A 13,441-nucleotide genomic window follows, 5' to 3' on the forward strand; every position below is an offset into this window, starting at 1 on the left:
AAGCATTCCCTTTGAAAACTGGCACAAGACAGGAATGCCCTCTCTCACCACTCCTATTCAACATAGTGTTGGAAGTTCTGGCCAGGGCAATCAGGCAAGAGAAAGAAATAAAGGGTACTCAATTAGGAAAAGAGGAAGTCAAATTGTTCTTGTCTGCAGATGACATGACTGTATGTTTAGAAAACCCCATCATCTCAGTCCAAAATCTCCTTAAGCTGATAAGCAACTTCAGCAATGTATCAGGAAACAAAATCAGTGTGCAAAAATCACAAGCATTCTTATACACCGATAACAGACAAACAGAGAGCCAAGTCATGAATGAACTCCCATTCACAATTTCTTCAAAGAGAATAAAATACCTAGGAATCCAACCTACAAGGGATGTGAAGGACCTCTTCAAGGAGAACTACAAACCACTGCTCAATGAAATAAAAGAGGACATAAACAAATGGAAGAACATTCCATGCTCATGGATAGGAAGAATCAATATTGTGAAAATGGCCATACTACTCAAGGTAATTTACAGATTCAATGCCATCCTCATCAAGCTACCAGTGACTTTCTTCACAGAATTGGAAAAAACTACTTTAAGGTTCATATGAAACCAAAAAAGGGCCCGTATTGCGAAGACAATCCTAAGCCAAAAGAACAAAGCTGGAGGCATCAGGCAATCTGACCTCAAACTACACTACAAGGCTACAGTAACCCAAACAGCATGGTACTGGTACCGAAACAGAGATATGGGCAAATGGAACAGAATAGAGCCTGGAAATAATACCACACATCTACAACCATCTGATCTTTGAGAAACCTGACAAAAATAAGATATGGGGAAAGGATTCCCTATTTAATAAATGGTGCTGGGAAAACTGGCTAGCCATATGTAGGAAGCTGAAACTGGATCCCTTCCTTACATCTTATACAAAAACTAATTCAAGATGCATTAAATACTTAAATGTTAGACCTAAAACCATAAAAACCCTAGAAGAAAACCTAGGCAAATACCATTCAGGACATAGGCATGGGCAAGGACTTCATGACTAAAACACCTAAAGCAATGGCAACAGAAGCCAAAATTGACAAATGGGATCTAATTAAAGTAAAGAGCTTCTGCACAGCAAAAGAAACTACCATCAGAGTGAACAGGCAACCTACAGAATGGGAGAAAATTTTTGCAATCTACCCATCTGACAAAGGTGTAATATCCAGAATCTACAAATAACTTAAACAAATTTACAAGAAAAAAAGCAAACAATCCCGTCAAAAAGTGGGCGAAGGATATGAAGAAACACTTCTCAAAAGAAGACATTTATGCAGCCAACAGACACATGAAAAAATGCTCATCATCACTGGCCATCAGAGAAATGCAAATCAAACCCACAATGAGATACTATCTCACACCAGTTAGAAGGATATTCATTAAAAAGTCAGGAAACCACAGTTGCTGCAGAGGATGTGGAGAAATAGGAACACTTTTACACTGTTGGTGGGACTTTAAACTAGTTCAACCATTGTGGAAGACAGTATGGTGATTCCTCAAGGATCTATAGCTAGAAATATCATTTGACCCAGCCATCCCATTACTGGGCATATACCCAAAGGATTATAAATCATGTTGCTATAAAGACACATCCACACGTATGTTTATTGGGGCAGTATTCACAATAGCAAAGATTTGGAACCAACCCAAATGTCCATCAATGACAGACTTGATTAAGAAAATGTGGCACATATACACCGTGGAATACTATGCAGCCATAAAAAAGGATGAGTTCATTCTTTGTAGGGACATGGATGAAGTTGGAAACCATCATTCTGAGCAAACTATTGCAAGGACAGTAAACTAAACACTACACGTTCTCACTTATAGGTGGGAATTGAACAATGAGAACACTTGGACACAGGAAGGGGAACATCACACACTGGGGCCTGTCGTGGGGTTGGGGGGAGGGAGGAGGGATAGCATTAGGAGATATACCTAATGTAAATGACGAGTTAATGGGTGCAGCACACCAACACGGCACAGGTATACATATGTAACAAACCTGCACGTTGTGCACATGTACCCTGGAACTTAAAGTATAATAAAAATAAATAAATAAATAAATAAATAAATAAATAAATAAATAAATTCTGGGTTGAAAATTCTTTTCTTTAAGAAGGTTGAATATTGGCCCCCACTCTCTTCTGGCTTGTAGGGTTTCTGCAGAGAGATCCACTGTTAGTCTGATGGGCTTCCCTTTGTGGATAACCCAACCTTTCTCTCTGGTTGCCCGTAAGATTTTTTTCTTCATTTCAACCTTGGTGAATCTGACAATTATGTGTCTTGGGGTTTCTCTTCTCGAGGAGTATCTTTTTATTGTTCTCTGCATTTCCTGAATTTGAATTTTGGCCTGTGTTGCTAGTTGGGGAAGTTCTTCTGGATAATATCTTGAAGACTGTTTTCCAACTTGGTTCCATTCTCCCCCCCACTTTCAGGTACACCAATCAAACCTAGGTTTGGTCTTTTCACATAGTTCCATATTTCTTGGAGGCTTTGTTTGTTCCTTTTCATTCTTTTTTCTCTAATCTTAATGCATTATTTCATCAAATTGTTCTTTAATCTCTGATATCCTTTCTTCCGCTTGATCTATTCAGTTATTGAAACTTGTGTATGCTTCATGAAGTTCTCTTGCTGTGTTTTTTAGCCCATGAGGTCATTTATGTCCTTCTCTAAACTGGTTAGTCTACTTATCAATTCCTCTAACCATTTTTCAAGGTTCTTAGCTTACTTTCATTGGGTTGGAACATGCTCCTTTAGCTCAGAGGAGTTTGTTATTACCCACCTTCTGAAGCCTACTTCTGTCAGTTCATCAAACTCATTCTCCTTCCAGTTTTGTTGCCTTCCTGGCAAGGAATTGTAATCCTTTGGAGGAGAAGAGGTATTCTGGTTTTTGGAATTTTCAGCCTTGGTGTGCTGGTTTTTCCTCATCTTCATGGACTTATCTACCTTTGGTCTTTGATGCTGGTGACCTTCAGACGAGGTTTCTGTGTGGACTTCCTTTTTGTTGATGTTGAGGCTCTTCCTTTCTGTTTGTTAGTTTTCCATCTAACAGTCAGGACTCTTGGCTGCAGGTCTGTTAGAGTTTGCTGGAGGTCCACTCCAGACCCTGTTTGCCAGGGTATCAGCAGCGGAGGTTGCAAACAGCAAAGATTGCTGCCTGCTGCTTCCTCTGTAAGCTTCATCCCAGAGGGGCACCCACCAGATGCCAGCCGGGGCTCTCCTCTATAAGGTGTTTGTTGGCCCCTGCTGGGAAATTTATCCCAGTCAGGAGGCTTGGGGGTCAGGCACCCACTTGAGGAGGCAGTCTGTCCTTTAGTAGAGCTCGAGCATTGTGCTGGGAGATCTACTGCTCTCTTCTGAGCCAGGAGGAAGGAATGTTTAAGTCTGCTGAAGCAGCAGCCACCCCTTGCCCCAGCTGCTCTGTCCCAGGCAGATGGGAGTTTTATCTATAAGCCCCTCACTTGGGGTGCTGTCTTTCTTTCAGAAATGCACTGCCCAGAGAGGAGGAATCTTGAGAGGCAGTCTGGCTACAGCGGCTTTGTGGTGCTGTGGTGGGCTCCACCTAGTTTGAACTTCCCAGTTCCTTTGTTTACACAGCAAGGGGAAAACCACCTATTCAAGCCTCTGTAATGGTGGATGCCCCTTCCCATACCAAGCTCGAGAGTCCCAGGTCAACTTCAGACTGATGTGCTGGCAGCGAGAATTTCAAGTCAGTGAATCTTAGTTTGCTGGGCTCCTTGGGGGTGGGATCTGCTGAACTAGATCACGTGGCTTTCTGGTTTCAGCCTCCTTTCCAGGGGAGTGAATGATTCTGTCTTACTGGCGTTCCAGGCTAGTAAGTACCCTACTGGGGTATGAAGAAAAACTGCAGCTAGCTCGGTGTCTCCTGTAACAGCCACCCAGTTTCGTGCTTGAAACCCAAGGCCCTTGTGGTGTAGGCACCCAAGGGAATCTCCTGGTCTGCAGGTTGCAAAGACCATGGGAAAAGTGCATCTGGGCCAGAATGCACTGTTCCTCATGGCACTGTCCCTCACAACTTTCCTTGGCTAGGGGAGGAAGTTCCCTGACCCCTTGTACTTCCCTTGTGAGGTGATGCCCCACCCTGCTTCTGCTCACCCTTTGTGGGCTGTACTCACTGTCTAACCAGTCCCAATGAGATGAGCTGGGTACCTCAGTTGGAAATGCAGAAATCACCCACCTTCTGTGTTGATCTCACTGGGACCTGCAGACTGGCACTTTTCATTGCTTAAATCATATGTTAGCTAAACATAAAACACTTTAAAAACACTACTTCATTTCTTCTTGAACCATATTGATATTAACAAATCTTGTGTTCATCTCCTCTTGTTATTGTCTTTCTCACTCTGAAATTTCTGAGAATTTTTCTTTAATCTTAGGTATTATTCATAAATTGATATTGAACTTAGATATTCACAATAAATTGTTTCTTTGCTGAGAAATGCCACGCCTGAGGCTCAGGTGCACAGACCCTGCCTTAAAATGAGGCTATAACATGAGAATCTGTAAATCTCCCCTGTTCCCACCATGAGCCTTGAACAAAGTAACAAACAGCAATCTATTGCCAGGAAAGGTACAGGAGCATGGAAAATTTAAAGTCTGTGTTGCACTGAAGGTAACTATAGTAACACTAAAAGCCAAAGCTAGGTCAGTATTGACTCAATCCACCATGCCACTACCTGAACAATGTGGCAGAAGAAAACGTATGTCCATTTCCAGGTATAACTACTGTATACCTCAGTCTCTAATTTCTTTTATACACAATATCTGGTATTCAATTAAAAATTATGAGACATAAAAATAAGCAAGATTAAGAAAAGTCATGTTGCCAAGAGAAAAAGCAGTCAAGGGAACAGACCCAGAGATGGCCCAGATGTTGAAATTATCAGGCAGGAATTATTTTTAAAAAACTATGCTTAAAATGTAAAAGATCTAATGTTGAAGGAAGAAATCATTCATGAATAGAGAGGGAATTCCAGCAGAGAGATGAAAACTATGGAAAAGGTCAAGGGAAATGCTGGAAATAAAATCCACAATATCAAATATGAGAATTGTTTCAACGGGCTTATAGCAGACTCCATGCAGCAGAGCAAGGAATCAGTAAACTGGAAGACAAGTCAATAGAAATCAACCAAACACAAACACAAAGAGAAAAAAGAAAACAAACAAAAAAGAACAGAACATCCAAGAGGTGTAGGAAAATATATCTATATAACATTTCTAGGTGTGGGATTTTATATTTTGTCATGTTTAATGCTCCAGGATCCTATTCAATCTTAGGTCTCACATTTTCTCTAATTCTCTGAACTCCTAGGCAATTATTCCCTGAAACATTTCTTCCCCTCTATTTATTTTACTATATCTTTCTGGAGGTTCTGTTATATGAATAATATAACAGAATAACCTTTCAATTTTTATTAATCTTTCAACTATATACACATTATTTCTGTATTATAGAAACATATTTGTTGTATATTTAAAATACATAATATTTAACCTCTTTAGCTCTTCCTGATGCATTCTGAGAGTTCCTTGGCTGTTGTTATAGCCCTCACTAATCTGCTATACAGCTAACCAATCCAGCATTCAACCCATTTATTATGTTATTTTAACTAATACACATCCTCCAGTTGCTGTTTTTTTTAACTGATTCTTTTTGCTTTGTTTCCAGTACTGTAACTTTCCTGGGTTGTACTTCTGATGAATTTAGAAGTGTGAATCTAGGGAGGGAGTGGTCACTCTTCAAAGCAGGTCACTTTTGTGTTAACAATCTGTATCTACTCTGGCACTGTTCTTTTTCTAAGTGTGGTCTCTCTTTTTTAATCATCTTGGCTTTAAGATTTGAAGAGGGGTGGCAGTAGGAGAAAATATGTTTTTACCTACTCCCTAAACCTAGATAGGCTTCCCTGCCAATGGGATATTTTGTTGCTGCCCCTGGCTGTGCTGTGGTATGCTAACTGGCAAACAATGGACAATAGCCCATTCAGAGTTGAGTTGATGGGGAAAGTACACACCTAAATATTTTCTTCCACTTTATCTCCTATTCATGGCATCCATAGTTGTTCAGGGTTGCCACTTCCTCTTGTTGGGATCTAACCATATTACATGACCTCAGGGATTTATAACGATTTCTATATTGGTTTGATGAATCCAAAATTGGTTTGAGAGAAAGAATTGGGAGCCTGTGCTAATCTGCCATCTTACCAAAAACTGCATAAAACCAGCATTTAGATTTAGGGATTCTGACTTCAAAGACAATACCAATACCTTATCTATAATACTATATGATTTTCTGAATCTGTTTATCCTTCCTTACATATGTTTTACTACTTTTCATGATTATGCCTTTGTGTGATTACAACTTACATCTGGAATTCTGAACAGGTTTTTTTCACTATTTCTAACTCTAAAAATCTTTAAAATCCAGTGAAAACATTCTCCTTTAATAGAGACCCTCTAGTGGTTCTTTACAATCATTTTTCCTGTGATCCTTCAACACTTGTATGATACTAATTTACTTTTGATATGTTCCTCCATAAATGGTTTTTAGTTTGTTCCATGTGCATATCTGCTGTTGGTCCAAATAGACTAAAAATGCTTGCTCTTTGAGAAATTTTCTAAAATCTAATATAAGGTGATAAATTGGCATTGACTAGTTAAGATGTATCATTGACATGACTTAGAGAGAAAAACTCACTTTGTTCAAATCCTCCATTTTTACCCATGAAGTCAAAGAAAGCATCAAGAATTCTGCAGAGGGTTATGATGATTGTTATGTCCTCCATAGGATATGGCTGAAATTTCTGACGATTCTTTATAAATTGTAGTCCGTCTGTGACACTATTTTTAATCATGAATTCAAGACAATCCACTCCTGATTGACTTATAATTTTAGAAGTTTTCAGAAGCCATGACTTAACATAAGGCTCCCATCCCAGATCAACAGGATCCTAATAATAAAAAGTAAAATATAATCTTATGTAAATAAATAAAAATATGGTACATCCTCTGGAATGATTTGTGATTTCTAACTATGGTCTTACAAGAAAACAAGCAATTGGGGGATTATGTATAGGAAGGTGTATTGAGGCTCTGTGTATGTGGTGAGGGGAACTGCTTACCCAGAAGTCAGCCCTATATTTAGATTTATTTATAACATTCAGTTAAGTAGATTAGAGCATAGGGCTAATTATAGCTAATAACTTCATGTATAGAGAAGAGAGAATATAGCTAATAACTTCATGTTATATTTTGTACTTCTTCCCACTGTCTTCATAATGTGTTTTCCAAGTTCTTAGAGTCAGAGTGGGTATGAAAAGGTCCCAGGAACATCTTCCTCTATTGAAAAAATAATTCATATCAGCAGCCTAATTTGTCTATTTGTTTACTCCAGTTGTGGAAAATACTGACACTCCAATTACTAAGAGTAGTATTAGAACAGTAATAATTAAATTCACATTCAATTCTGGATTATGAGGCTTTGGGAGACACAAAGATTTGGAACTATTGGGTTCATGCTGCTGGATACAAAGGCAAAAATAAAATAAACATAAAATGCTGTAAATAATAAATAGTTACTATCATAAACAACATTTTTGCTTTGTTAAAACATTTGTTTTTGAAAGCTTACCATATAGACCATGGCACATCGGCTGACAGTAGCAGGACTGGCCTGAGAGAGACTGTCCACTTCAAAAATCACTCTTATTTTATTAGTTAAAGCTATTCTCTCACTGTTTGCTAGGCATAATGTTCTAGTATCATCTAGCACAGAGTTCAGATTTTCTACCCAAAAGGTGTCCACTGGGCCATCTAAGATAATCCACTGCCAATCAAAATCTGGAGAGAAAAATATTTTTAATGTAACTGAGAATAATGTCAGTCTTCTTTCATTACAATCTTGCAAATTTTCTATTTTACTTAGAAAATATTAGATAATTAAACCTTACAATTTGCTTAGGAGAAACAGCTATAATTTTACCTTCTGCATAACAATATGATTTGTAAGTTTGCCCTCCTACCCCAGAATATTTTTTAGATATGTTGCGCCTGGGGAATAGCAAAGGGAACTAGATGTTCTTTGAAGAAAGAATCAAACAGAGTTTAAAGTATACCACACTTGGAACCCATTTACTCCTCTTTCCACAGGGTGTTAGTCCATTTGGGCTGCTGTAACAAAAAGCCTTAGACTGGATAGCTTATAAACTATAGACATTTATTTCTCACAGTTCTGGAGATTTGGAAGTCCAAGATCACGACACTAGCAGATTCCTTATCTGGGGGGGCTATCTTAATGGTTTACAGAAGGGCACATTCTTTGTCCTCAGATGGTGGAAGGGGTGAGGAATTTCTCTTGAGCTCCTTTTTCAGGGCACTAATGCCTTAATGAGGGCTCTACTCTCATGATCTAATCAACTGCCCACGGCCCCTGCCTTCTAATACCATCACCTTGGGAGTTAGAATTTCAACACATGGATTTTGGAGGGACACAAACCTTTAGACCATAGCACACATGCTATACCAACCACTGTCCTCCACAGTTTTAGAAAATCCATTGGTCAGGATAGGGGAGGTATGAATAGGTCGCTATGCAGACAGAAAACAGATAACCACCAAAAAGATATTAAAATATCCCAGGAGAATCCAAGAGCAGAGCTAGGATCCATATAGCCACTACTGCTAAGAGGGGCTCTAATACCTGCCCTAGGAACTGCCTTAAAGTCCCATGAAGGAAACTAATGGTGCCTAATCACTGTACTCTCCCAAAAATAACACACAAAAATTCAGTAAAATAGAAGCAGAAGCAGAAATCTCTTTTAAAGTCCGGATTATATATGTACTAATGGTGGATGTGTTGATAAGAAGTTCAACCTGGGTGGGGAAAGCAATGGTCAGTGCTCCTCCAGTAGACTGACAAGGTCATATACATATTTTGTCCCACTGGCACATAGTAAAGTGTCTGGCATATTACAGGTGTGTAGTTCATTTTAGATAAATCTACTTGGGTTGTATGCTTTGGCCTGGAAATGTACAAATTATTTGGAGTCTCATTTCAGAGGCAATACCAGTGGCAAATTGTAGATTGCTGCTGCTGCTTTTCACATAATAATTTATTTCTACCTTTAATATCTACTTGGTTCTTTTGTAAACTGAAGGACTATTGAAGCCATAGTGCTTATATAATGTAATTACACACACACACACAGAGTAATAAAATATGTGTTAATACTACACAAATTTTAAATAAACATATGAACAAATAAATGGTACAGGAACAAAATATTACCAGTCAAAAACATATTTAAACATATAAATATAGCTCATATTGGTTCAGAGTTTGTCTTCTATGTCAGTTAACCATCTTTCTTGAATTTAGTAACACTTACTGTGATTTTCTGGAATTTTAACAACTTTCTCTATCTCCTCAAAAATATTATCATCAGTATCTGTCATATCAGAGGCATCAAGTTTGAAAACCTAAAATGTGTAATCAATAATGTTTAAATTTTTATTTAATAACACTTTTCAAACACAATGGATTTATATGTCAATATGCTTTCTTGAGTGATAAAAATATAAAAGGCAGAGAGTTCTGTAACTGTAAAGACCAACATATAACCAGCATAGCCTAATGTAACTGACTTGTGACTATAGCTTATTTATTTTGGAAAACTATTTTACTTTGGTTTCTTTTTTCCCCCTGCAAAGACAGTACATGCTTATTGTAGGATGTCAACTAAAACAGAAAAACACAAAGAAGAAAGCAAAAGTTCTTTGAATTTCCATTACCCACAGACAATCACCATATATATTTTGGTGTATTTTTTTTCTAGACTTTCCGTCGTATCAGTTCTCAAGTTTTAGAATACGTAGAATTACCTGCAGTTTGTTAAATTACAGATTGTAACACCTCATCCTTGGAGATTCTAATTGAATAGTTTTGGGATGAAGCCCAGAATTTTTCACTTTTAATGAACATTAAATGATCTCGAGTTATTCTAATACACGTTATTTTTACACCAACCTTTGATACATTCTGATGTATGTATATTAACATATTAACTCCTTTTTATGTTGAGATGGGGAGGTTTAATTATTCATCTCTCTAAAAGAGCTGAGTAATATATCATCAGCATCTAAATTATTGGCACTGGTTTCCTTAACCATCAACAGTAGTCGGAGAGAAAACCAAACAATAGAGCTATGCTGGGGGCACAGTGTAGGTTCTAATGAGAGACAAAGGTGCTCGTGTTTCAACCCGGTCCTAGGAATACAGCAAATAGTAATCAGTTCCTACTAATTTCCAGACTCATCACAAAGTAAGCAAGTCCTAGGCTATTTCCAATTATTATTCCTATTTCAAAAGTAATTATTATGCTTGGATATACATCATTATGCTCTAGTGCATTTCTTTCTCTAAATAGATTGTTTTGACTTGCAGAGATCATGGCAGATGGAGGCAGGACTAGATTGCAGAAGTATGTGGAGGCTCACATTATGAACTTTTGCTCCAGAATGACTGCAAGAATAAATCAGGAAAGCCGAGAGAACCCACAGACCTTCAAAAGAAAGTGGATTGCTCCTGCAGGACTGGGGAGACAGCCGAAATACTGAGAGTGCCCAAACTGTGGAAGTGTTGCAAAGGGGGATCGTCCGCCCCCAAACACACACCCTCACTAGGGAACCTGAAGGTCTAGATCATGAAAAAAGATCTGCATGAGTTGTGTGAACCTTACCTGGAACTTAGTCAACTTAGAGAGCTGAGCGAAATACAGGGGTAGAGGAAGCAGCAGGAAAAGCCCTGTGGGCTCACTGGGTTCCCTAGCAAGCAATTTCTGCCTTGCCTCACAGGGGTCCTTGTGGGGGGGCTGACAGAGGCATTGGGAAAAGGCCACAGGGAGAAGAACACCTCTAGCTGAACTCTGTAACAATTTGAACTGATCGAGAAGTCTCTGGGTCAGAACTCAGGGAAAGGCGTGAATCCAGTGTGCAGACTCCATAGGCGGAGGAAGCGCGAAAACCCTACTTGCCTTTGCAGCTGGGAGATGGGCAGCCGGGACAAGTTCTCAGTCCTGCTCACCCACTGCCTGGAAACAGACCCGGTGCTACTGGGGGGACACAGTGGGAGTGAGACTAGCCTTTTGGGTTGTGTGGGAGCTGGGTGAGGCCTGTGACTGCTGGCTTTCCCCTACTTCCCTGACAACCTGCATGACACAGTAGAGGCAGCCACAATCCTCCTAGGAACATAACTCCATTGACCTGGGAACCATACCCCTATCCCCCACAGAAGCCACAGCAAGACCTGCCCAAGGAGAGTCTGAGCTCAGACATGCCTAGCCTTGTCCCCACCTAATGGTCCTTCCCTACCCACCCTGGTAGCTGAAGATGAAGGGCATATACTCTTGGGAGTTCTAGGGCCTGCCCACTGCCTGTTCCTCCCCATACTACCACAATTGATGCTTTCTTGAAAGTGCCACCCCCTAGGCCAGGCACAGTGGCTCACACCTATAATCCCAGCACTTTGGGAGGCTGAGGCAGGTGGATCACCTGAGGCCAGGAGTTTGAGACCAGCCTGGCCAACATGGTGAAACCCCATCTCTACTAAAAATACAAAAATTAGCCAAGCGTCGTGGCAGGCACCTGTAATCCAGCTACTCGGGAGGCCGAGGCAGGAGAATCGCTTGAACCTGGGAGGCGGAGGTTGCAGTGAGCCAAGATTGCACCATTGCACTCCAGCCTGGGGGACGAGAGCAAGACTTAGTCTGAAAAACAAGAAAGAAAAGAAAAGGAAAGAAGGAAGGAAGGAAGGAAGGAAGAGAAAGAAAGAAAGAAAGAAAGAAAGAAAGAAAGAAAGAGATAGAGAAAGAAAGAAAAGAAAAGAAAGAAAGAGAAAGAAAGGAAGGAAGGAAGGAAGGGCGGGCCACCTCCTGGCAGGAGGCCAACAAGCACAAAAATAATGCATTAAATAGAGTCCATTTTATCCCCCTGCCACTTCCACTGAAGCAGGTGCTGGTATCCATGGCTGAGAGACCCATAGATGGTTCACATCACAGGACTCTATGCAGACAACCCCCAGTACCAGCCTGGAGCCTGGTAGACTTTCTGGGTGTCTAGACTCAGAAAAGAGATAACAATCTCTACAGCTCGGCTCTCAGCAAGCCACATCCCTAGGAAAAGGGGGAGAGTCCTACATCAAGGGAACACCCTGTGGAACAAAAGAATATGAATAACAGCCTTGAGTCCTAGACCTTCCCTCTGACAGAGGCTACCCAAATGAGAAGGAACCACAAAACCAACTCTGTTAGTATGAGAAAACAAGGTTCTTTAGCAGCCCCCAAAAACCACACTAGCTCACCAGCAATGAATCTAAACCAAGAAGAAATCCCTGATTTACCTGAAAAAGAATTCAGCAGGTTAGTTGTTAAGCTAATCAGGGAGGCATCAGAGAAAGGTGAAGCCCAATTTAAGGAAGTCAAATAATAATATAAGAAATGAGGGGATACATTTTTAATGAAATAGATAGCATAAATAAAAAACAATCAAAACTTCAGGAAACAGTGGATGCCCTTATAGAAATGCAAAATTCTCTGAAAAGTCTCAGCAACAGAATTGAACAAGCAGAAGGGAGAACTTCAGACTTTGAAGACAAGGTTTTCAAATTAACCCAATCCAACAAAGACAAAATTATAATAATAATAAGAAAATATAAACAAAGACTGCAAGAAGTCTGGGATTATGTTAAATGACCAAACCTAAGAATAATTGGCATTCTTGAGGAAGAAGAGAAATCTAAAAGTTTGGATATTTGGGGGAATAACTGAGGAAAACTTCACCAGCGTTGCTAGAGACCTAGACATCTAAATACAAGAAGCTCAATGAACACCTGGGAAATTCATTGCAAAAAGATCATCGCCTAGGCACACTGTCATCAGGATATCTAAAGTTAAGACAAAGGAAAGGATCTTAAGAGCTGTGAGGCAAAAGAATCAGGTAACCTATAAAGGAAAACCTATCAGATTAACAGCAGATTTCTCAGCAGAAACCCTGCAAGCTAGAAGGAATTGGGGCCCTATTTTCAGCCTCCTTAAACAAAACAATTATCAGCCAAGAATTTTGTATCCAGTGAAACTAAGCTTCATAAATGAAGGAAAGATACAGTCTTTTTCAGACAAACAAATGCTGAGAGAATTCACCACTACCAAGCCAGCACTACAAGAACTGCTAAAAGGAGCTCTAAATCTTGAAACAAATCCTGGAAACACATCAAAACAGAACCTCTTTAAAGCATAAATCTCACAGAACCTATAAAAAAATACAATTGAAAAAACCAAAAAAATGAAAAACCAAGTATACAGGCAACAAATAGCATGATGACTGGAA

General features: G+C 39.6%; 1 protein-coding gene across 7 annotated transcripts in view; it reads right to left on the bottom strand.

Annotated features, from left to right (window-relative positions):
• DNAH14 (dynein axonemal heavy chain 14) overlaps positions 1 to 13,441 on the bottom strand; it is a 506,458-nt gene that overhangs the window by 217,685 nt on the left and 275,332 nt on the right. For 5 of the 7 annotated variants that reach the window (XM_050760305.1, XM_050760207.1, XM_050760198.1 and 2 more), the window contains 3 exons: positions 9,448 to 9,538; positions 7,692 to 7,900; positions 6,759 to 7,011 (listed from right to left, as the gene is read on the bottom strand). The exons of the other annotated variants lie outside the window; for them this stretch is intronic. In XM_050760305.1, the coding sequence (XP_050616262.1) occupies positions 6,759 to 7,011; positions 7,692 to 7,900; positions 9,448 to 9,538 (553 nt within the window). The remainder of the gene's footprint in view (positions 1 to 6,758; positions 7,012 to 7,691; positions 7,901 to 9,447; positions 9,539 to 13,441) is intronic. 7 annotated transcript variants of the gene reach the window in all.

The sequence above is a fragment of the Macaca thibetana genome, chromosome 1, assembly GCF_024542745.1.
Source record: "Macaca thibetana thibetana isolate TM-01 chromosome 1, ASM2454274v1, whole genome shotgun sequence".
Taxonomy (NCBI): Eukaryota; Metazoa; Chordata; class Mammalia; order Primates; family Cercopithecidae; genus Macaca; species Macaca thibetana.